The 24,063-nt window shown below is 41.3% G+C and overlaps 2 protein-coding genes and 2 long non-coding RNA genes across 7 annotated transcripts in view; 3 read left to right on the top strand and 1 right to left on the bottom strand.

The window, feature by feature from the left end:
• Positions 1-19,744, bottom strand: part of sytl3 (synaptotagmin-like 3) — a 43,351-nt gene extending 23,607 nt beyond the window's left edge. For 2 of the 3 annotated variants that reach the window (XM_061886004.1, XM_061886001.1), the window contains exons 1-9: positions 19,197-19,417; positions 14,773-14,947; positions 10,813-11,028; positions 10,453-10,520; positions 9,015-9,066; positions 8,884-8,950; positions 8,736-8,808; positions 8,427-8,545; positions 1,607-1,729 (exon numbers count right to left, since the gene is read on the bottom strand). In XM_061886004.1, coding sequence (XP_061741988.1) covers positions 1,607-1,729; positions 8,427-8,545; positions 8,736-8,808; positions 8,884-8,950; positions 9,015-9,066; positions 10,453-10,520; positions 10,813-11,028; positions 14,773-14,870 — 816 coding nt within the window. In that variant the 5' untranslated portion in view covers positions 14,871-14,947; positions 19,197-19,417. Of the gene's footprint in view, positions 1-1,606; positions 1,730-8,426; positions 8,546-8,735; positions 8,809-8,883; positions 8,951-9,014; positions 9,067-10,452; positions 10,521-10,812; positions 11,029-14,772; positions 14,948-19,196; positions 19,418-19,728 lie in introns of those variants that run through there. The other variant, XM_061886002.1, reaches the window with a different exon arrangement.
• On the top strand, positions 1,500-15,839 carry LOC133542143 (uncharacterized). Its single transcript, XR_009804068.1, has 3 exons — positions 1,500-1,750; positions 8,460-8,574; positions 14,802-15,839. It is a non-coding gene; the product is annotated as an uncharacterized LOC133542143 (long non-coding RNA).
• Positions 15,873-17,365, top strand: LOC133542144 (uncharacterized). Its single transcript, XR_009804069.1, has 2 exons — positions 15,873-16,538; positions 16,981-17,365. It is a non-coding gene; the product is annotated as an uncharacterized LOC133542144 (long non-coding RNA).
• Positions 19,289-24,063, top strand: part of prkg3 (protein kinase cGMP-dependent 3) — a 65,067-nt gene continuing 60,292 nt past the window's right edge. Inside the window, exon 1 of one of the 2 annotated variants that reach the window (XM_061885998.1) lies at positions 19,289-19,384. The gene's annotated coding sequence lies outside the window, so the exon portion shown is untranslated. The remainder of the gene's footprint in view (positions 19,385-24,063) is intronic. The other variant, XM_061886000.1, reaches the window with a different exon arrangement.

The following is a 24,063-nucleotide window of genomic DNA, read 5'->3' as shown; positions in this document are numbered from 1 at the left end:
TCATGATTACGACTTTTTACCCCATGATTATGATTTTGTATCCCATGATTATGACTTTATCTCATGATTATGACTTTTTATCCCATGATTATGATTTTTATCCCATGATTATGACTTTATCTCATGATTATGACTTTTTATCCCATGATTATGATTTTTTATCCCATGATTATGACTTTTTATCCCATGATTATGATTTTTTTATCCCATGATTATGACTTTATCTTATGATTATGACTTTTTATTCCATGATTATGATTTTTATCCCATTATTATGATTTTTATCCCATGATTATGACTTTATCTCATGATTATGACTTTTTATCCCATGATTATGATTTCTATCCCATGATTGACTTTATCTCATGACTTTTTATCCCATGATTATGATTTTTTATCCCGTGATTATGACTTTTTATCCCATGATTATGATTTTATCTCATGATTATGACTTTTTATCCCATGATTATGATTTTTATCCCATGATTATGTCTTTATCTCATTATTATAACTTTTTATCCCATGATTATGATTTTTTTATCCCATGATTATGACTTTTTATCCCAGGATTATGATTTTTTATCCCATGATTATGACTTTATCTCATGATTATGACTTTTTATCCCATGATTATAATTTTTATCCCATGATTATGACTTTTTATCCCATGATTATGACTTTTTATCCCATGATTATGACTTTTATCCCATGATTATGATTTTTATCCCATGATTATGTCTTTATCTCATTATTATGACTTTTTAATCCCATGATTATGATTTTTTATCCCATGATTATGACTTTTTATCACAGGATTATGATTTTTTATCCCATGATTATGACTTTATCTCATGATTATGACTTTTTATCCCATGATTATAATTTTTGTCCCATGATTATGACTTTTTATCCCATGATTATGACTTTTTATCCCATGATTATGACTTTATCTCATGATTATGACTTTTATCCCATGATTATGATTTTTATCCCATGATTATGACTTTATCTCATGATTATGACTTTTTATCCCATGATTATCATTTTTATCCCATGATTATGACTTTTTATCCCATAATTATGACTTTTTATCCCATGATTATGATTTTTATCCCATGATTATGACTTTACCTCATGATTATGACTTTTTATCCCATGATTATGATTTTTTATCGCAAGATTATGACTTTTTATCCCATGATTATGACTTTTTATCCCATAATTATAATTTTTATCCCATGATTATGACTTTATCTCATGATTATGACTTTTTATCCCATGATTATGATTTTTTATCCCATGATTATGACTTTTTATCCCATAATTATGATTTTTTATCCCATGATTATGACTTTATCTCATGATTATGACTTTTTATCCCATGATTATGATTTTTTATCCCATGATTATGACTTTTTATCCCATTTTGACCACTCTGTATCTCACAATTACCACTTTTTTTTTAAAATCTTATAAACATGACTTTTTAGCTCTTAATTATCACTTAAATTGTGGCCGAAACGCTCTCATAAAAAAAGCAAAGGGGACAACGTTTAAAAAATAAATAAATAAAATAAAATAAAAAAATAGTAGTTTAGCAGCGCACCTGTTTCCCATCAGAGTTGTCAGAGCTTCTGGAACTTTCCTCTTCAGTCCCGGCGGAGGAACATTCTGGGTCGCTGTCTTTGCTCTTTTTGAACAGGTTTTGAAGACTCAGGCCTTGGTACAGCTGGAGACAACAACAACTTAGGTAAGTCCAAATTCAAAAAGGTGTATAAATTGGATGAAAATAATTGCTAGCTAGCATTATATGCTAACTAGCTAGCCGCCGATTAGCTTCTTTTGGGTGCTAAATAAGAATTATAGATACCTTTTTGCTCCCTCCTCATTTCTCATAGTGTTTAAAGAGATCGTTTTTAATAATATTAATAATGGTTAACGTTGTATGGCAATTAAGTATCCTATACTGTTACTTAATTCGGTTTGCTTAATTTACCAAGGGTCAAGTCCAAAACAAGTCAAGTGCGCCCCCTGCAGGTTTGAAGCGTATTTGCATCGTAAAAAATAGGTCTTATTATTGCTATACATATATTTTTCAATAAAGAGCCCGATAATTGTACACAATTAAGTATTGTACACAATTAAGTAATTAAGTATCCTATACTGTTACTTAATCCAGTTTGCTTAATTTACCAGGAGTCAAATCCAAAACAAGTCTGGTGCGCCCCCTACAGGTTTGAAGTGTAATTGCATTGTAAAGAAATCGTTTTTTTTTACTATCATCCATCCATCCATCCATTTTCTACCGCTTATTCCCTTTCGGGGTCGCGGGGGGCACTGGCGCCTATCAATCAATGTTTATTTATATAGCCCCAAATCACAAATGTCTCAAAGGACTGCACAAATCATTACGACTACAACATCCTCGGAAGAACCCACAAATACTATACATATTCAATAAAGAGCCCGATTATTGTACACAATTAAGTATTGTACACAATTAAGCAATTAAGCATCCTTACTGAATCCAGTTTGCTTAATTTACCAGTGGTCAAATCCAAAACTAATCAAGTGCGCCCCCTGCAGGTTTGAAGCGTATTTGCTTTGTAAAAAATAAGTTTTATTATTACTATACATATATTTTTCAATAAAGAGCTCAATGATTGTACACAATTAAGTATCCTATACTGTTACTTAATCCGATTTGCTTAATTTACCAGGGGTCGAATCCAAAACTAATCAAGTGCGCCCCCTGCAGGTTTGAAGCGTACTTGCATTGTAAAAAATAGGTTTTATTATTACAATACATATATTTTTCAATAAAGAGCACAATAATTGTACACAAGTACAGTATTGTACACAATTAAGCAATTAAGTATCCTATACTGTTACTTAATCCGATTTGCTTAATTTACCAGGGGTCGAATCCAAAACAAGTCAAGTGCGCCCACTACAGGTTTGACGTGTAATTGCATTGTAAAGAAATAGGTTTTATTATTTCTATACATATATTTTTCAATAAAGAGCCCGATAATTGTACACAATTAAGTATTGTACACAATTAAGTATCCTATACTGTTACTTAATCCGATTTGCTTAATTTACCAGGGGTCAAATCCAAAATAAGTCAAGTGCGCTCCCTGCAGGTTTGAAGTGTAATTGCATTGTAAAGAAATAGGTTTTATTAGTACTATACATATACTTTTCAATAAAGAGCTCAATAATTTTACATAATTAAGTGCAGTATTGTACACAATGAAGTATCCTATACTGTTACTTAATCAGATTTGCTCAATTCAGTGGTTATCAAATGGAAGTACGCGTACCCCTGGGGGTACTTGAAGGTATGCCAAGGGGTACGGGAGATTTTTTTTTTTTAATATTCTAAAAATAGCAACAATTCAAAAATCCTTTATAAATATATTTATTGAATAATACTTCAACACAATATGAATGTAAGTTCATAAACTGTGAAAACAAATGCAACAATGCAATATTCAGTGTTGACAGCTGGATTTTTTGTGGACATGTTCCATAAATATCGATGTTAAAGATTTATTTTTTTGTGAAAAATGTTTAGAATTAAGTTCATGAATCCAGATGGATCTCTATTACAATCCAAAAGGGGAATTTAATTTAATGATTACTTCTATGTGTAGAAATCTTTATTTATAATTGAATCATTTGTTTACTTTTCAACAAGTTTTTAGTTATTTTTTATATCTTTTTTTCCAAATAGTTCAAGAAAGACCACTACAAATGAGCAATATTTAGCACTGTTATACAATTGAATAAATCAGAAACTGATGACATAGTGCTGTATTTTATTTCTTTATCTCTTTTTTTTCAACTAAAAATGCTTTGCTCTGATTAGGGGGTACTAGAATTAAAAAAATGTTCACAGGGGGTACATCACTGAAAAAAGGTTGAGAACCACTGGCTGAATTTACCAGGGGTCAAATCCAAAACAAGTCAAGTCCGCCCCCTGCAGGTTTGAAGCGTATTTGCATTGTAAAAAAATAGGTTTTATTATTACTATACATATATTTTTCAATAATTGTGCACAATTAAGTACAGTATTGTACACAATTAAGCAATTAAGTATCCTATACTGTTACTTATTCCGATTTGCTTAATTTACCAGGGGTCAAATCCATCCATCCATTCATTTTCTACCGCTTGTCTCTTTTGGAAGTCAAGTGCACCCCCTGTAGGTTTGAAGTGTATTTGTATGGTAAAAAATAGGTTTTATTATTGCTATACATTTTTCAATAAAGAGCTCAATAATTGTACACAATTTAGTTCAGTATTGTACACAATTATGCAGCAATTAAGTATCCTATACTGTTACTTAATCGGATTTGCTTAATTTACCAGTGGTCAGATCCAAAACAAGTCAAGTGCGCCGCCTGCAGGTTTGCAGCGTGGTCAAGTACAGTACAATCCATCAAGTGGTGTGGCTTCATAGATTACCCAAGTCCTAATAAACCATATTGATAGATTTTTGAGCACTGTGTCCATCCATCCATCCATTCATTTTCTAGTAATGTTATATATTTTCAATGGAACATATAAAATGTTGGTGTTGTTTACTTGAGTCATATTGCATGCTACACGTATCTCTTATGTTTGACTGCCATCTACTGGTCACACTTATCATTTCACCATGTACCAAATCCTCCTCTCTGAGCTGCAACCTTATCGTGGTAGAGGAGTTTGCGTGTCCCAATGATCCTAGGAGCTATGTTGTCCGGGGGCATAAAGCCCCCTGGTAGGGTCTCCCAAGGCAAACAGGTTCTAGGTGAGGGATCAGACAAAGAGCAGCTCGAAGACCTTTATGAAGAAGAAACATCATGGACCCAGATTTCCCTCGCCCGGACGCGGGTCACCGGGGCCCCCCTCTGGAGCCAGGCCCGGAGGTGGGGCACGATGGCGAGCGCCTGGTGGCCGGGCCTGTTCCCATGGGGCCCGGCCGGGCACAGCCCGAAGAGGCAACGTGGGTCACCCCTCCAATGGGCTCACCACCCATAGCAGGGGCCATAGAGGTCGGGTGCATTGTGAGCTGGGCGACAGCCGAAGGCAGGGCACTTGGCGGTCCGATCCTCGGCTACAGAAGCTAGCTCTTGGGACGTGGAACGTCACGTCACTGGGGGGGAAAGAGCCTGAGCTAGTGCGCGAAGTCGAAAAATTCCGGCTGGATATAGTCGGACTCACTTCGACGTACAGCAAGGGCTCTGGAACCACTTCTCTCGAGAGGGATTGGACCCTCTTCCAATCTGGCGTTGCCGGCAGTGAGAGGCGACGGGCTGGGGTGGCAATTCTTGTTTCCCCCCGGCTCAAAGCCTGTACGTTGGAGTTCAACCCGGTGGACGAAAGGGTAGCCTCCCTCCGCCTTCGGGTGGGGGGACGGGTCCTGACTGTTGTTTGTGCTTATGCACCAAACAGCAGTTCAGAGTACCCACCCTTTTTGGGAACGCTCGAGGGAGTACTGGAAAGTGCTCCCCCGGGTGATTCCCTTGTCCTACTGGGAGACTTCAACGCTCACGTTGGCAACGACAGTGAAACCTGGAGAGGCGTGATTGGGAAGAATGGCCGCCCGGATCTGAACCCGAGTGGTGTTTTGTTATTGGACTTTTGTGCTCGTCACAGTTTGTCCATAACAAACACCATGTTCAAACATAAGGGTGTCCATATGTGCACTTGGCACCAGGACACCCTAGGGCGCAGTTCCATGATCGACTTTGTAGTTGTGTCATCGGATTTGCGGCCTCATGTTATGGACACTCGGGTGAAGAGAGGGGCGGAGCTTTCTACCGATCACCACCTGGTGGTGAGTTGGCTGCGATGGTGGGGGAGGATGCCGGACAGACCTGGGAGGCCCAAACGCATTGTGAGGGTCTGCTGGGAACGTCTGGCAGAGTCTCCTGTCAGACAAAGTTTCAATTCCCACCTCCGGAAGAACTTTGAACATGTCACGAGGGAGGTGCTGGACATTGAGTCCGAGTGGACCATGTTCCGCACCTCTATTGTCGAGGCGGCAGATCGGAGCTGTGGCCGCAAGGTAGTTGGTGCCTGTCGGGGCGGCAATCCTAAAACCCCTTGGTGGACACCAGCGGTGAGGGATGCCGTCAAGCTGAAGAAGGAGTCCTATCGGGTCCTTTTGGCTCATAGGACTCCGGAGGCAGTGGACAGGTACCGACAGGCCAAGCGGTGTGCAGCTTCAGCGGTCGCGGAGGCAAAAACTCGGACATGGGAAGAGTTCGGGGAAGCTATGGAAAACGACTTCCGGACGGCTTCGAAGCGATTCTGGACCACCGTCCGCCGCCTCAGGAAGGGGAAGAAGTGCACTATCAACACCGTGTATGGTACGGATGGTGTTCTGCTGACCTCGACTGCGGATGTTGTGGACAGGTGGAAGGAATACTTCGAAGACCTCCTCAATCCCACCAACACGTCTTCCTATGAGGAAGCAGTGTCTGGGGAATCTGTGGTGGACTCTCCTATTTCTGGGGCTGAGGTCGCTGAGGTAGTTAAAAAGCTCCTCGGTGGCAAAGCCCCAGGGGTGGACGAGATCCGCCCGGAGTTCCTTAAGGCTCTGGATGCTGTGGGGCTGTCTTGGTTGACAAGACTTTGCAGCATCGCGTGGACATCGGGGACGGTACCTCTGGATTGGCAGACCGGGGTGGTGGTTCCTCTCTTTAAGAAGGGGGACCGGAGGTTGTGTTCCAACTATCGTGGGATCACACTCCTCAGCCTTCCCTGTAAGGTTTATTCAGGTGTACTGGAGAGGAGGCTACGTCGGATAGTCGAACCTCGGATTCAGGAGGAACAGTGTGGTTTTCGTCCTGGTCGTGGAACTGTGGACCAGCTCTATACTCTCGGCAGGGTTCTTGAGGTTGCATGGGAGTTTGCCCAACCAGTCTACATGTGCTTTGTGGACTTGGAGAAGGCATTCGACCGTGTCCCTCGGGAAGTCCTGTGGGGAGTGCTCAGAGAGTATGGGGTATTATGACTGTCTTATTGTGGCGGTCCGTTCCCTGTACGATCAGTGCCAGAGCTTGGTCCGCATTGCCGGCAGTAAGTCGAACACATTTCCAGTGAGGGTTGGACTCCGCCAAGGCTGTCCTTTGTCACCGATTCTGTTCATAACTTTTATGGACAGAATTTCTAGGCGCAGTCAAGGCGTTGAGGGGTTCCGGTTTGGTGACCGCAGGATTAGGTCTCTGCTTTTTGCAGATGATGTGGTCCTGATGTCTTCATCTGACCGGGATCTTCAGCTCTCGCTGGATCGGTTCGCAGCCGAGTGTGAAGCGACCGGAATGAGAATCAGCACCTCCAAGTCCGAGTCCATGGTTCTCGCCCGGAAAAGGGTGGAGTGCCATCTCCGGGTTGGGGAGGAGACCCTGCCCCAAGTGGAGGAGTTCAAGTACTTAGGAGTCTTGTTCACGAGTGGGGGAAGAGTGGATCGTGAGATCAACAGGCGGATCGGTGCGGCGTCTTCAGTAATGCGGACGTTGTACCGGTCCGTTGTGGTGAAGAAGGAGCTGAGCCGGAAGGCAAAGCTCTCAATTTACCGGTCGATCTATGTTCCCATCCTCACCTATGGTCATGAGCTTTGGGTCATGACCGAAAGGATAAGATCACGGGTACAAGCGGCCGAAATGAGTTTCCTCCGCCGTGTGGCGGGGCTCTCCCTTAGAGATAGGGTGAGAAGCTCTGCCATCCGGGAGGAACTCAAAGTAAAGCCGCTGCTCCTTCACATCGAGAGGAGCCAGATGAGGTGGTTCGGGCATCTGGTCAGGATGCCACCCGAACGCCTCCCTAGGGAGGTGTTTAGGGCACGTCCAACCGGTAGGAGGCCACGGGGAAGACCCAGGACACGTTGGGAAGACTATGTCTCCCGGCTGGCCTGGGAACGCCTCGGAATCCCCCGGGAAGAGCTAGACGAAGTGGCTGGGGAGAGGGAAGTCTGGATTTCCCTGCTTAGGCTGTTGCCCCCGCGACCCGACCTCGGATAAGCGGAAGATGATGGATGGATGATGGATGGCATGTACCAAATAAAATAGTTTCGAGGTCAGTAAGCAAAACCAGAATTATTCCATACATTAGGCGCGCCGAGTTTTAAGGCGCACTGTCAAGTTTTGAGAGAAAAAAAAGGATTTTAAGTGTGCCTTATAGTCCGGAAAATACGGTACTTGCATTGTTATCATTACATATTATTTTGTCTATATTTTAATTAAATGTTTTAATTTAAATTTTGTACAAGCACTGCATGCCACTCCAAGAGGTGTCCTGGCTGGTCCACCATCATCATAAGCCCCTGAAATTATTGGGCGATCCGTGGCTCAACAGCCGATGGTTTCCTGATTGTTAGTTCAAACTCTTCTGGAAATGTCTTACTTATGGCGGCTTTAATGGCAACCTACTTTGACACATGTGCTGACGTTGGTGTCTGACAGGCTCTTCTGCGTACTGTAGTGCAAAGGTTTACCGCCGTCCACGTTCAGCAAGTCCCCTCGAACGTCATTTTGAGATTTGGAAATCTCTAGAAACAGGAAGACCAAGTGACATAAGGTTAGTATGTGAGGACTGTTGCAGGACTTTGCACAATATTGCTGCTGCATGTGATGAAATATCGGCCTCCTTATTTATGAGACGCTATCATTAGGAAGTAACACGGAGATAAGAAGAAATTGTTGCCTACCTCCATTGACTGCTGCATAATTGACACTCACTTTTAATATTGCTGCTGATTGAAAACATAAAATCTTCCACCGATCGAGGAAAAACGCTGCCTTCGTTCTCATCCTAATGTGTAAGAAAAAACACCAATTATGTATATATATTTGATACCTCATTTGCATTAATTTGCATGTACGTTACCCCAGATCTGCTCAGAAAGTGAAAATCCGAGTGGGGCGGCGGAGTGGCCGGGACGATTGATATGTGACTGTCAATGATCAATTTTGGTATTAGTCGGACATGTTACAAATATGTACAAGTATTAAACATACCTCAGCATGCTGTAGGTCTTTAACAGTTTCTCTCCAACCGTCTCGTATTTGTCTAGGAAGAAAAGGGAGGAAAAAAATGACTATTATATTACGAGTAAAATGTTCCTTTCTTTGTTAAAAAAGGACATGTTACCAGAATAAAGTAATATCATTCAGAGTAAAAATGTACATTCCTTGTGAAGAAGTTGTGTTACAAGAATAATGTATCATGAGTAAAAAGTTGCATTTTTCATGAAAAATGTCATATTAGAAGAATAAAGTGCTCTCATTATGAATGAAAAGTAGTTTTGTTTAAAAATTGTCATATTACAAGAATGAAGTAGCATCATTACCCATAACACATAGCGTCCAAAACCATCATACCGCACAGATCCTTCCGCCATATATGCAATTAAAACTGTTCCATCCATCCATTTTTATACCGCTTGTCCCTTAATTAAAACAGTTACTTAGACAAATGTAATAATCACAAATCAAGTGAGCCTTGTAATTACTCTAAGCATTCAAATAAAGTAACTAGTCCCATTTTCTTTAAATAAACATAAAGCACCTTCCATAAAATGTATATTAACTTAAACAGCATTAAGGCTGCTGCAGGTGTACTGTTAATAAAATATGTATTGTTACTAGAATAAGTTTGTAATGTTACAAGAATATTGTAATATTACTAGAATAAGTTTTTAGTGTTACTAGACTAAGTTTGTATTGTTGATAGAATACATTTGTAATGTTACTGGAATAGGTTTGTATTGTTGATAGAATGTTTGTAAAGTCACTACAAAATTTATGTATGTTACAAAATAAGTTTAATTTTACTAGAATAATGTCGTAATGGTATTAGTAGACATTTGTCGTGTTACTAGAATGTTGTAATGTTACAGTAAATAATGGTTTAGTGTTAGAGTAAGTTTGTATCGTTACTTGAATAAGTTTGTAATGTTACAAGAATATTGTATTGTAAGTAGAATACGTTTGTAGTGTTGCTAGACTAAGTTTGTATTGTTGATAGGATACATTTGTAATGTTACTGGAATAGGCTTGTATTGCTGATAGAATAAGTTTGTAAAGTTACTAGAAAATTGTTGTAGTGTTACAAAAATAAGTTTTACATTTTACTAGAATAATGTTGCAATGGTATAAGATTACGTTTGTAGTGTTGTCATGGTATAAGATCACGTTTGTAGTGTTGTCATGGTATAAGATCACGTTTGTAGTGTTGTCATGGTATAAGATCACGTTTGTAGTGTTGTCATGGTATAAGATCACATTTGTAGCGTTCCTAGAATAATGTTGTAGCGTCACAAGAACAATGTTGTGATGTTACAGAAATACCAGAAGTCGTTACGTTACTCGAGCACCGTTGTAGCTTTACGGGTCGATTGATTGCAATGCACTGCTGAGTCATGAAGTTAGTGCTGAAACACGGACGCACACAAACCTTTGACAGTTGGATATTTCTTAGTTTTCTGGTCCAAAAACCATTCTCCAGACCGGATCTTCACCTCCCTGTATAAAAAATTGTGTTATTGTGGAATACATAACTAATACTTGCTTAAATAGGCCATTGACTCAGAATAAACCTTCATTAGTCTTGCAATAGGGAAAGTCATGAATTGATTAACGTGGACCCCGACTTAAACAAGTTGAAAAACTTATTGGGGTGTTACCATTTAGTGGTCAATTGTACGGAATATGTACTGAACTGTGCAATCTACTAATAAAAGTATCAATCAATCAAAGTCAAGACTTAACAAGATTTTAACATGCAATAGGCCAGAGAGCGTGAGAGGTGGTCTACCTGTCGGCGTAGCAGACGGTGCACTTCCAGCCCGCCGCTCCAGTGTTCATGCGACACCTGTTGCAGATGCGGTGGCTGCATCCCCGGCAGACTTCCCCAGTGTTACACCACTTTCCCAGCGGCCTCTGGCAGCGAGCGCACGTCCTCTTACCGTACTCTTTGCTACAACTCTTGGCGCCTCTCCTCCGCAGCTCCTGCAGCTCAAACTTCATTCTCCTGAGAGGAAAGCCATCGGTGTAAAGTTAGGGCCAAGGCAGGAACCTACTTCAGTTCTTTCTTAGACAAGCTATGCTACAGTACATCAGTGTTTTTTCAACCTTTTTTGAGCCAAGGCACGTTTTTTCATTGAAAAAATCCAGAGGCACACCACCAGCAGAAAACATAAAAAAACTAAACTAAAAAGTCGGTGTCGCAATTGTTGGATCCCCAAGTGGAGGAGTTCAAGTACCTAGGAGTCTTGTTCACGAGTGAGGGAAGAGTGGATAGTGAGATTGACAGGCGGATCGGTGCGGCGTCTTCAGTAATGCGGACGTTGTACCGGTCCGTTGTGGTGAAGAAGGAGCTGAGCCGGAAGGCAAAGCTCTCAATTTACCGGTCGATCTACGTTCCCATCCTCACCTATGGTCATGAGCTTTGGGTCATGACCGAAAGGATAAGATCACGGGTACAAGCGGCCCAAATGAGTTTCCTCCGCCGTGTGGCGGGGCTCTCCCTTAGAGATAGGGTGAGAAGCTCTGCCATCCGGGAGGAACTCAAAGTAAAGCCGCTGCTCCTTCACATCGAGAGGAGCCAGATGTGGTGGTTCAGGCATCTGGTCAGGATGCCACCCGAACGCCTCCCGAGGGAGGTGTTTAGGGCACGTCCAACCGGTAGGAGGCCACGGGGAAGACCTAGGACACGTTGGGAAGACTATGTCTCCCGGCTGGCCTGGGAACGCCTCGGGATCCCCCGGGAAGAGCTAAACGAAGTGGCTGGGGAGAGGGAAGTCTGGGTTTCCCTGCTTAGGCTGTTGCCCCCGCGACCCGACCTCGGATAAGCGGAAGATGATGGATGGATGGATGGACATTAAAGCATAACCAAGCATGCATCGCTATAGCTCTTGTCTCAAAGTAGGTGTACTGTCACCACCTGTCACATCACACCCTGACTTATTTGCACTGTTTTGCTGTTTAGTTTCTTGTCTTGCGCTCCTATTTTGGTGGCTTTTTCTCTTTTTTTGGTATTTTCCTGTAACAGTTTCATGTCTTCCTTTGAGCGATATTTCCCGCATTTACTTTGTTTTAGCAATCAAGAATATTCCAGTTGTTTTTTTATCCTTCTTCGTGGGGACATTGTTGATTGTCATGTCATGTTCGGATGTACATTGTGGACGCCGTCTTTGCTCCACAGTAAGTCTTTGCTGTCGTCCAGCATTCTGTTTTTGTAGCCAGTTCAGTTGTAGTTTCGTTCTGCATAGCCTTCCCTAAACTTCAATGCCTTTTCTTAGTGGCACTCACCTTTTGTTTATTTTTGGTTTAAGCATTAGACACATTTTTACCTTAAGTGTGCCTCCCGCTGTTTCCAACATCTACAAAGCAATTAGCTACCTTCTGCCACCTACTGATATGGAAGAGTATTACACGCTTACTTTGCCGAGCTCTGGACAGCACCGACACTCAACAACACATCATTTGCAGACTACAATAACTGGTTTGCAAAAATATTTTTTACCCAAATAGGTGAAATTATATCATATCCCACTGCTCACCAGACTGTATCTCACGGCACACTAGTGTGCCGCGGCACAGTGGTTGACCAACACTGCAGTAGATGATACTGTAGTTGTTGACTAAAAGTATTTATTTGATAAAACCCAACACAGAGAATAGACATTTGAAAGGCAATTTAAAATAAATAAAGAATAGTGAACAGGCTGAATAAGAGTACGCGCCCCCCGCGACCCCAAAAGAGAATAAACGGTAGAAAATGGATGGATGGATATATGAGGCATAAATAACCAACTGAGAAGGTGCCTGCTATGTCAACCTAACATATTATGGTAAGAGTCATTCAAATAACTATAACATATAGAAGATGCTATACCTTTACCAAACTGTCACTCCTAATCGCTAAATCCCGTAATATCTTATACGTCTAGTCCAGTGGTTCGTAACCTTGTTGGAGGTACCGAACCCCACCAGTTTCTTATGCGCATTCACCGAACCCTTCTTTAGTCAAAAATAAAATAATTTTTTTTTTTTTCAAATTCAAGACAAAGTTGTATGTTTTTGGTAACACTTTAGTATGTTGGGGAACATATTCTAAGTAACAAAGACTTAATTTAGAGCTTTTTGGACACTAGAGGAACATTCTAAGTAACAAAGACTTAGTTTAGAGTTATTTGGTTAGGGCAGGGGTGTCCAAACTTTTTCCACAGAGGGCCGCATAAGGAAAAATGTAAGCATGCGGGGGCCATTTTGATACTTTTCATTTTCAAACCATCACAAAATCTATGGATTTTTTTTATTTTTTTTTAAACCTTAGGGCTCCTGGTGAGCATAGAGGGTCTCAGTCACTAAAATGTTAAAAATAAGTCAAATTATTATTATTTTTTATTTGATGCTTACAGTAAATCTCTATATCAACTTGAGGTTGATTCAAAGTAAAACAAATAAGGTTTTATGCCTTTTCTGTCAAAGATAACTTTGTTTTTTATAGTAAAACTGAAATATGCAGTATTTAGATAGATAGTACTTTATTGATTCCTTCAGGAGAGTTCCTTTATTTAGCAATTAAAGCCTTCAAAGATCAATAATGCAGGACAGCATTGATTATAATTATTTAATATTTTTGAGTAATCACAGTGAAAAGTTAGATAAAATCCTACTAAATATTTGAGATCCGAAAGGTTCCCCACTCATAAAATGATGCTTTTTTATTTTTTATTTTTTTACTTTTAACACTTAAATTTCAAGATCAACATCCGATATATCTGTCGATTTTAAGTTGGAACTATTATTTTGTTTGTTTTATGCTCTTTTGTCAAAACTTTGATGTTTTTATATGGCAACCAATAACATATGCAATATTTTTTCCACATAAAACATTTTAAAGTGATATTTTTTAAGTAATAATTCATTATAACACAGATTTTTTTTGTCCTTTTTTTATTTATTTTTTTGAGCAATGGAAAAGAAAGAAAATAAAGACAAAAGGGGAAAAAATGCCTGCATGGCAGCTTTGTGTCAACATTGCCACGTTTTCTCGTTAGATTTCACCTCATTCCACTTTTTAAAAATGTTTTTATTTTTATTTTTGCAATACTATCAATTTTGCAATTTTTGCAGAATGTGTGGCGGGCCGGTAAACGATTAGCTGCGGACCGCAAATGGCCACCGGGCCGCAGTTTGGACATCCCTGGGTTAGGGTTAGGGCCAGGGTTAGAGGGTTAGGCTTATAATAAGGCCATGCCGAATAAGACATTAATAAGTACTTAATAATGACTAGTTAAGAGCAATATGTTACTAAAGTGTTACCATGTTGTTTTTACTGGTGCACAAAATGAACCGGGCATGAACATCAACTTGTTCAAACAACAAAAGCGACACAGTGCATAAACTCACAACAAATTGCCCACTTGCAGATCAGTCTTCTGTTGTTGTCGTATCCGTAACACGCCGATAGGGAGAAGTTTTTATTTACGATGAGTCGGGTGTGTCTTGACCTCCGCCGAACCCCTTAGCCCGACTCACCGAACCCTTAGGGTTCCATCGAACCCAGGTTAAGAACCACTGGTCTAGTCTCTTACGTGAATGAGCTAAATAATATTGATAATTTACGGTAATGTGTTAATAATTTCACACATAAGTCGCTCTTGAGTATAAGTCGCACCCCCGGCCAAACTATGAAAAAAAACTGCGACTTATAGTCCGAAAAATACGGTATTAGCCTTCTGATTTTACATAAAAAGAGAAAACTCACCTGATCCTGTCTTCCTCTATCTTACGCAGCAGTTTGTCCCTCCGAAGCACTTCCAGGATCCTGTCCCTCTCCTGTCCTTGAAGCAAACCCAAGTCCATCGATGGTCCTTCTGGCTGAGGTTCCACTTTTCTCTCCCTTTTTCACTCAAAGGCCCGCCCCTCTCAGTCCTCTGCAGCTGAGAGATTGAAGAAGTGTTTCATATAAAAGGTTATCTCTCCCATGATTGTCATCTCTGCTGCGTTCCACGTCAGTACCATATATAGACTTCCTGTCCCGAACACAGTGCGACTGTTTTCTGCCTGGACTTCCTGAATAGAAGTATCCTCGTATATCATATTCATAATCTTTGCCTGCAGCAAGAACGCCTTTTGTGTCTGCTCATGGTCTTTCCTCTTTCAATCCCGTTGACCTGCATTGATTGACCGGCTGCAAACCAAAGGCAAATGTCAACCTTTGCATTATTGATGGCTCCTCTTCAGTCTGGGTCTCACTTCGTTACGTAATCTCATGTTCACGTCTACTTTCATTTTTAATGGGGACACTGCTTACTCATCTCACTTTGAACCAAATGAGCACACCTCGAACGCATTTTCCTCTGAAGCGCAAGAACGGGGGCAGCGGGATTGGAAAAAAAAGCTTTGTATGAGTAATGAAGTGGCACGCGTCATTGATTATTTCGTTTTAATTGTTACCATTCTCTTCTTCCCGTCCCTTAAACCAGTGGTTCTCAAATGGGGGTACGCGTACCCCTGGGGGTACTTGAAGGTATGCCAAGGGGTACTGAGATTTTTTAAAAAATATTCTAAAAATGGCAACAATTAAAAAATCCTTTATAAATATATTTATTGAATAATACTTCAACGAAATATAAATGTAAGTTCATAAGCTGTGAAAATAAATGCAACAATGCAATATTCAGTGTTGGCAGCTAGATTTTTTGTGGACATGTTCCATAAATATTGATGTTAAAAATTTCTTTTTTTGTGGTGAAATGTTTAGAATGAAGTTCATGAATCCAGATGGATCTCTATTACAATCCCCAAAGAGGGCACTTTAAGTTGATGATTACTTCTATGTGTAGAAATCTTTATTTATAATTGAATCACTTGTTAATTTTTCAACAAGTTTTTAGTTATTTTTATATCTTTTTTTTCCAAATAGTTCAAGAAAGACCTCTACAAATGAGCAATATTTTGTTATACAATTTAATGAATCAGAAAATGATGACATAGTGCTGTATTTTACCTATCCCTTTTTTTCAACCAAAAATGCTTTGCTCTGATTAGGGCCTACTTGAATTTAAAAATGTTCGCAGGGGGTATGTAACCTGGGTGAGAAAACCCCATTAAATATCCTCATTTAAATATCCTTTTAAAACCCCATTGAATATGCTTTGTAATTAAATCTTCCTATTTAAATAATTGTATTTAAATATCCTCTCAAAACCCCATTGAATATTATTTCTAATTAAATATCCTATTTATTTTCGCGTCTTTGCGTGCGTCATTACGTCACGCGGTCACATGGCCACGTGCGTCATTGCGTCACGCGGTCACGTGACCTATTGCGGGAAGCATAAAATCCAGTAGTGGGCTGCTTCCAGGAAAAGCTAGAGGGACGTCGCTGCAGGTATGTGACTCGGTTTTGACTCTAATTACTAACTAAGCTTTTAACTGAAATGTAATAATGTCGAACTGCAGGAGCCCACTACTGAAGCCGTGGGTCGTCGTGCGAGAGTGTTTAAGTGTGATTTATCTGCGGAATTGGTGAGTTGCATCTGTGTAGCTTAGCCGCTACATTCATTTTGAATGGAGCTGTTAGCATCTGCTTACATGCCTGTTTCTTTGAATATAGTCAACTGAATGAAACGTTAGCACTCTCAACAATTGTCTGATTTGTTTCTGGGTTGTGTTAATTGTTTGATGGTTGTCAATGCTATGCATTCAATGCATTTTATGATGCAGTCCAGTGAACCACTGTCTGCTATGCACTTTATTTGTGGTTGCAATTGGTAGATTTTGATATTAGAGAATTAATATTTTGATATAAAAATTATATTATTTATTGTAATTGAATTCATGAATTATTGTACAATATTAAGAAATATGCTTGCTATTTGAATACAGTAGTATTATTTAGTATTTAGTATCTGAATGTATTTTGTGTGCGCGCACTGGAAAATTGACTGGTCCTGCCCTTGTTGTACAGGCCATGTTGGATGGCGAGCTAGAGCCTGAACTAGAGTGAAACTTTATGCCTGGAACCGAACCAACCCAACTGAACCCACCCAACCGAGCCCCGGGCGGGTAGGAGGCTCCTCAGCAGCCGCTCTGTTTTTTCCCTTTGGTTTTTCATAACGCAACAATTTCATTTCTGTCCTCCCTGAACTTTCACATTTACCCTGTTACCTTCACTAAAACCCCACTGAACACTGCCACCACAACGTGGACTTTGCAAGGTCGTTTAATAATCTGTCGTGTTGCGCCTATACCATTCTTGGTAAAAACAAGGACTGAATCAAGTACTGTATCACATTGTAAATATTGAACGTTCTGTAATTTATGTTGAAAATGTGAATGGCCATTCGAATTTACATGTCTTTTTGTTGTTTATTTTTCCTATAATTCTTTAATAGAATTTGGTACCATTTAAACTTAAAACCTGTGTTCGGTCTTCATTTCTCTCCATTCCTAGAGCTGAATTTAGTTTCTTCTGATCTAGCCCAGTTATATAATTCATTGTTTACCTAATACTTGTACAGTGCTTTACTTAAGTAACATACAGGCTACAGGTCCATCACTGAAAAAAGGTTGAGAACCACTGCCTTAAACTAAACACTAGCAGAAAATATTTTCATGCCTGGCTGTCCCCTCTTGTTGCTTTTTGAGCTGAATTTTTTTTCCGGCGTGCCCTATTAAATTCCAGGGTTGTTCCCAGTGGGTTGATTTTTTTTCTTTTCTTTTTGTCTTTTTTCACAACTGGCATGTGATGATATAAAAAATAACCCTTTGTTCTATTTTGTCCCTTTACCCCTTTCTTTAAAAAAAGCCAGCACGGTGAGTTGCTTTATTTTGTTTCTCTCAACCTGCACCCTCTTAATTAGTTAAACCAATCACCTTCTATTGTTTCCGGGGTTTTTTTTGTCTAGCTGCTGGTTCTCCAGCAGGTGTTGTTATAGCCTGTTGTTTCTTATAACTAATGTTTAGCCTGCATGTCCCCCCTTGAAACAAGCTAAACCAATCACTGTTTAGCACGGGTCAGCAACCCAACATGTTGAAAGAGCCATATTGGACGAAAAATACAAAACAACTAATCTGTTTGGAGCTGCAAAAAGTAAAACACCTTATGTACCTGTGACAATGAAGGCAACACATGAAGTAAGTGTCTCAGAGGGTAGATAACTCCTGGAAATTACTTGTTTAAAACGGCCAAATGTATAAATGTGTGTGTCCAAGTTAAAGGAAAGGACAGGTTGTGTTCCAATAGATGTATTACAATCTTTGCAACCTGGGTAATGTTTGCTGTGGTCTGGAACAACAAGATTAACTTTGCTGTGGTCTGGAACAACATGAGAGAATCAGTATTGTAGCCAATATTACATACAGAAAATGTGTCATGAGACATGCAAATATAAAGTAAATACACAGAGGACATAAGTGAAATAAATTAAAATATAGCTACAAACGAGGCTTATTGATGCAATATGTACACACAGCTAGCCTAAATAGCATGTTAGCATGGGTTATTAGCACTCCGCACAAGTCGATTATATTGACAAAGCTCACTTTTTGTGCATTCACGCACGAGATAAAAAGTTTGGTGGACAAAATGAGACAAAGAGGGAGTGGCATGAAACACGTCTTTCTGCGGCAGCGTCGGAGAAAGTTGTATGTAAACAAACTATGGTGCGTTCAAGGGCCAACAAAATTAGTAGGACAAAACGGTGCTGGCCAAAATACTGTCATCTGTGAAGCATGTTTACTATAAACAGTGGGATTTCTAACAATTAGGAAGATTTGCGTCATGTTTGTCCTGCTACAGAAACGTGGACCCCGACTTAAACAAGTTGAAAGTGTTACCATTTAGAGGTCGATTGTATGGAATATGTACTGTGCAATCTACTAATAAATGTTTCAATCAATCAAACCTTATCAAAACAACAAATATATTTTCCCCTCTCTTTTTTTCCAATTTTGAAAAAGCTCCAGGGAGCCACTAGGGTGGCGCTAAAGAGCCACATGCGGTTCAAGAGCCGCGGGTTGCTGAGCCTCTGTTTAGCAGGTGATCTTGTTGCTGTCTTAATGCTCTTTGCTCTCCTGTCTTGCTACAGGTTTTCCAGCAGGTTGCAGTATTGTTGCTACTATTTGTGCCGGTCCCCTCTCAAAATTACAACGCACACCACAATAGGAGCATTCTAGACTTACCCGCTGCACAACAAATCTCTTCTGGAATAATTTGGAAAAAAAACAAAGATGCATCATGGAAATAATGTAGCATGAAGCAAATAATGGAAAATGTTGATTCCCCAGTCAAGAGGAGCATGATGACAGAGGCGTTATGTCGCAGTGGCTTCATATCTGAGAAGAAACGGTGGTCGCTGCGAACCTTGACGGTAAAACCATTCTGAAACCGACTACACTGGAACTACAGACCCACAATGATGCAACCAATCACAAGGCAGCTGACATATTTGCTAAGCCAGAGCTCAGCTTCCTGAGAGCGTGCATTCGAGACCACAACTTGCTGAAAAGCCACATAGACCGTCCAAAAGAAAGCTTGTCAACTCTCACGCACGCCCGCATCCTGGCGTGTCTTTTTTTTTTAAGCAATCTACACAGAAGTAGGTCATCTTACATTATAGTTCCAACTGACGACAACAATGTAAACACATCTCAGCATACCCCACAAGCGCTTCAAATAAGGAATTTCTCCCATTTCTTTTTAAAAAGCCCTTACCTTTAGTGCTCGCTGCACCTCAACATAAGTTAGGAGGATGTGGAACCTCTCAAAAGCAGGCAAAGATGCACAACACTTTTTCCTTCCTTTTTTTTGGTTGCTGTGTAGTATTGTTGCAATGTGCACAAACTGAGAGGAATGGTTCCTTTTTAGGGCTCTTCCTGTGGGTCCTGTAAACCTGCCACACTATCATCTATAGTACAAAACCCAAAACCAGCGAAGTTGGCACATTGCTATTATAAAAGTTAAAAAAAATAAAACATTTGACAAGGGGTAGAAAATGGATGGATTTAAAAAATTTTAAAAAAGCCTCTAATTCTGTTTTTTCAGATTTAAAACACCATCCTAGTTTCTGTTAATGTTCAGTACATTTGGAAATTACTGACATAATCTCACCAGACCATATATTTTCATTTATTTGTGTAAATCTATAGAAAAGTACATGGAAAGCCAATGAAATAACACCCTCTACTCACCTTTGTACTCTTTTAGTCCAATATAGTAATGCTGAGCCAATCAGTGGCCACGATACTGAACATCACACTATGATTGGTTTGGTCTCCTCTAGTAGCCAACACTATACTTAGACTTAGACTTCGACGACTTAGACTAAGACGAAATGTATTGATCCACAAGGGAAATTGTTCCACACAGTCACTCGGTTACAAAGGATGGAAAGGGTAATTCACACAAGGGCACAAAAAGAGGGCGAAAACAAAAAGGTATACAGTAGACCAGTGTTTCTCAATCTTTTTTCAGTGATGTACCCCCTGTGAACATTTTTTTAATTCAATCACCCCCTAATCAGAGCAAAGCATTTTTGGTTGAAAAAAAAGAGATAAAGAAGTAAAATACAGCACTATGTCATCAGTTTCTGATTTATTAAATTGTATAACAGTGCAAAATATTGTTCATTTGTAGTGGTCTTTCTTGAACTATTTGGAAAAAAGATATAAAAATAACTAAAAACTTATTGAAAAATAAACAAGTGATTCAATTATAAATAAAGATTTCTACACAGAAGTAATCATCAACTTAAAGTGTCCTCTTTGGGGATTTTAATAGAGATCCATCTGGATTCATCAACTTCATTCTAAACATTTCTTCACAAAAAAAGAACATTTTAAACATAAACAATATTTATGGAACATGTCCACAAAAAATCTAGCTGTCAACACTGAATATTGCATTGTTGCATTTGTTTTCACAGTTTATGAACTTACATTCATATTTTGTTGAAGTATTATTCAATAAATATATTTATAAAGGATTTTTGAATTGTTGCTATGTTTAGACTATTTTTTAAAAATCTCAAGTACCCCTTGGCATACCTTCAAGTACCCCCAGAGGTACGCATACCCCCATTTGAGAACCACTGCAGTAGACTAAAAATGTATTATAGTAGCAATATAAAATGTAACATATATGTAATATTTACATATATACAAACCCCGTTTCCATATGAGTTGGGAAATTGTGTTACATGTAAATATAAAGGGAATAAAATGATTTGCAAATCCTTTTCAACCCATATTCAGTTGAATGCACTACAAAGACAACATATTTGATGTTCAAACTCATTTGCAAAAAATTATTAACTTAGAATATCATGGCTGCAACATGTGCCAAAATAGTTGGAAAAGGGCATGTTCACCACTGTGTTACATCACCTTTTCTTTTAACAACACTCAATAAACGTTTGGGAACTGAGGAAACTAATTGTTGAAGTTATGAAAGTGGAATTCTTTCCCATTCTTGTTTTACGTAGAGCTTCAGTCGTTCAACAGTCCGGGGTCTCCTCTGTCGTATTTTACGCTTCATATTGTGCCACACATTTTCCATGGGAGACAAGTCTGGACTGCAGTTGTGACACGTGCTGAATGTGGCTTGACATTGTCTTGCTGAAATATGTTGTTCCAAAACCTGTATGTACCTTTCAGCATTAATGGTGCCTTCACAGATGTGTAAGTTACCCATGCCTTGGGCCCTATCCATCCATCCATCCATCATCTTCCGCTTATCCGAGGTCGGGTCGCGGGGGCAGCAGCCTAAGCAGGGAAGCCCAGACTTCCCTATCTCCAGCCACTTCGTCTAGCTCTTCCCGGGGGATCCCGAGGCGTTCCCAGGCCAGCCAGGAGACATAGTCTTCCCAACGTGTCCTGGGTCTTCCCCGTGGCCTCCTACCAGCTGGACGTGCCCTAAACACCTCCCTAGGGAGGCGTTCGGGTGGCATCCTGACCAGATGCCCGAACCACCTCATCTGGCTCCTCTCGATGTGAAGTAGCAGCGGCTTTACTTTGAGTTCCTCCCGGATGGCAGAGCTTCTCACCCTATCTCTAAGGGAGAGCCCCGCCACCCGGCGGAGGAAACTCATTTCGGCCGCTTGTACCCATGATCTTATCCTTTCGGTCATGACCCAAAGCTCATGACCATAGGTGAGGATGGGAACGTAGATCGACCGGTAAATTGAGAGCTTTGCCTTCCGGCTCAGCTCCTTCTTCACCACAACGGATCGATACAACGTCCGCATTACTGAAGACGCCGCACCGATCCGCCTGTCGATCTCACGATCCACTCTTCCCCCACTCGTGAACAAGACTCATAGGTACTTGAACTCCTCCACTTGGGGCAGGGTCTCCTCCCCAACCCGGAGATGGCACTCCACCCTTTTTCCGGGCGAGAACCATGGACTCGGACTTGGAGGTGCTGATTCTCATTCCGGTCGCTTCACACTCTGCTGCAAACCGATCCAGTGAGAGCTGAAGATCCCGGTCAGATGAAGCCATCAGGACTACATCATCTGCAAAAAGCAGAGACCTAATCCCGTGGCCACCAAACCGGTTCCCCTCAACGCCTTGGCTGCGCCTAGAAATTCTGTCCATAAAAGTTATGAACAGAATCTGTGACAAAGGACAGCCTTGGCGGAGTCCACCCCCCAGCTCTGACAGTGATCGTACAGGGAGCGGACGGCCACAATAAGACAGTCCGGTACCCCATACTCTCTGAGCACTCCCCGAGGGACACGGTCGAATGCCTTCTCCAAGTCCACAAAGCACATGTAGACTGGTTGGGCAAACTCCCATGCACCTTCAAGAACCCTGCTGAGAGTATAGAGCTGGTCCACAGTTTCACGACCAGGACGAAAACCACACTGTTCCTCCTGAATCCGAGGTTCGACTATCCGGCGAAGCCTCCTCTCCAGTACACCTGAATAAACCTTACCGGGAAGGCTGAGGAGTGTGATCCCACGATAGTTGGAACACACCCTCCGGTCCCCCTTCTTAAAGAGAGGGACCACCACCCCGGTCTGCCAATCCAGAGGTACCGCCCCCGATGTCCACGCGATGCTGCAGAGTCTTGTCAACCAAGACAGCCCCACAGCATCCAGAGCCTTAAGGAACTCCGGGCGGATCTCATCCACCCCCGGGGCCTTACCGCCGAGGAGCTTTTTAACTACCTCAGCGACCTCAGCCCCAGAAATAGGAGAGTCCACTGCAGCTTCCCCAGGCACCGCTTCCTGAAAGGAAGACGTGTTGGTGGGATTGAGGAGGTCTTCGAAGTATTCCCTCCACCGATCCACAACATCCACAGTCGAAGTCAGCAGAACACCATCCGCACCATACACGGTGTTGATAGTGCACTGCTTCCCCTTCCTGAGGCGGCGTATGGTGGTCCAGAATCGCTTCGAAGCCGTCCGGAAGTAGTTTTCCATGGCTTCCCCGAACTCTTCCCATGTCCGAGTTTTTGCCTCCACGACCGCTAAAGCTGCACACCGCTTGGCCCGTCGGTACCCGTCCACTGCCTCCGGAGTCCTATGAGCCAAAAGAACCCGATAGGACTCCTTCTTCAGCTTGACGGCATCCCTCACTGCTGGTGTCCACCAACGGGTTCTGGGATTACCGCCACGACAGGCACCAACAACCTTGCGGCCACAGCTCCAATCATGGTCCACTCGGACTCAATGTCCCGCACCTCCCTCGTGACATGTTCAAAGTTCTCCCGGAGGTGTGAATTGAAACTCTCTCTGACAGGAGCCTCTGCCAGACGTTCCCAGCAGACCATCACAATGCGTTTGGGCCTCCCAGGTCTGTCCGGCATCCTCCCCCACCATCGCAGCCAACTCACCACCAGGTGGTGATCGGTAGAAAGCTCCGCCCCTCTCTTCACCTGAGTGTCCAAAACATGAGGCCGCAAATCCGATAACACAACTACAAAGTCGATCATGGAACTGCGGCCTAAGGTGTCCTGGTGCCAAGTGCACATATGGACACCCTTATGTTTGAACATGGTGTTTGTTATGGACAATCCGTGACGAGCACAAAAGTCCAATAACAA

The sequence above is a fragment of the Nerophis ophidion genome, linkage group LG24, assembly GCF_033978795.1.
Source record: "Nerophis ophidion isolate RoL-2023_Sa linkage group LG24, RoL_Noph_v1.0, whole genome shotgun sequence".
NCBI classification, from domain to species: domain Eukaryota; kingdom Metazoa; phylum Chordata; class Actinopteri; order Syngnathiformes; family Syngnathidae; genus Nerophis; species Nerophis ophidion.
The sequence above is the reverse complement of the archived record's forward strand: the minus strand, read 5'-3'. Positions and strand labels throughout refer to the sequence as shown.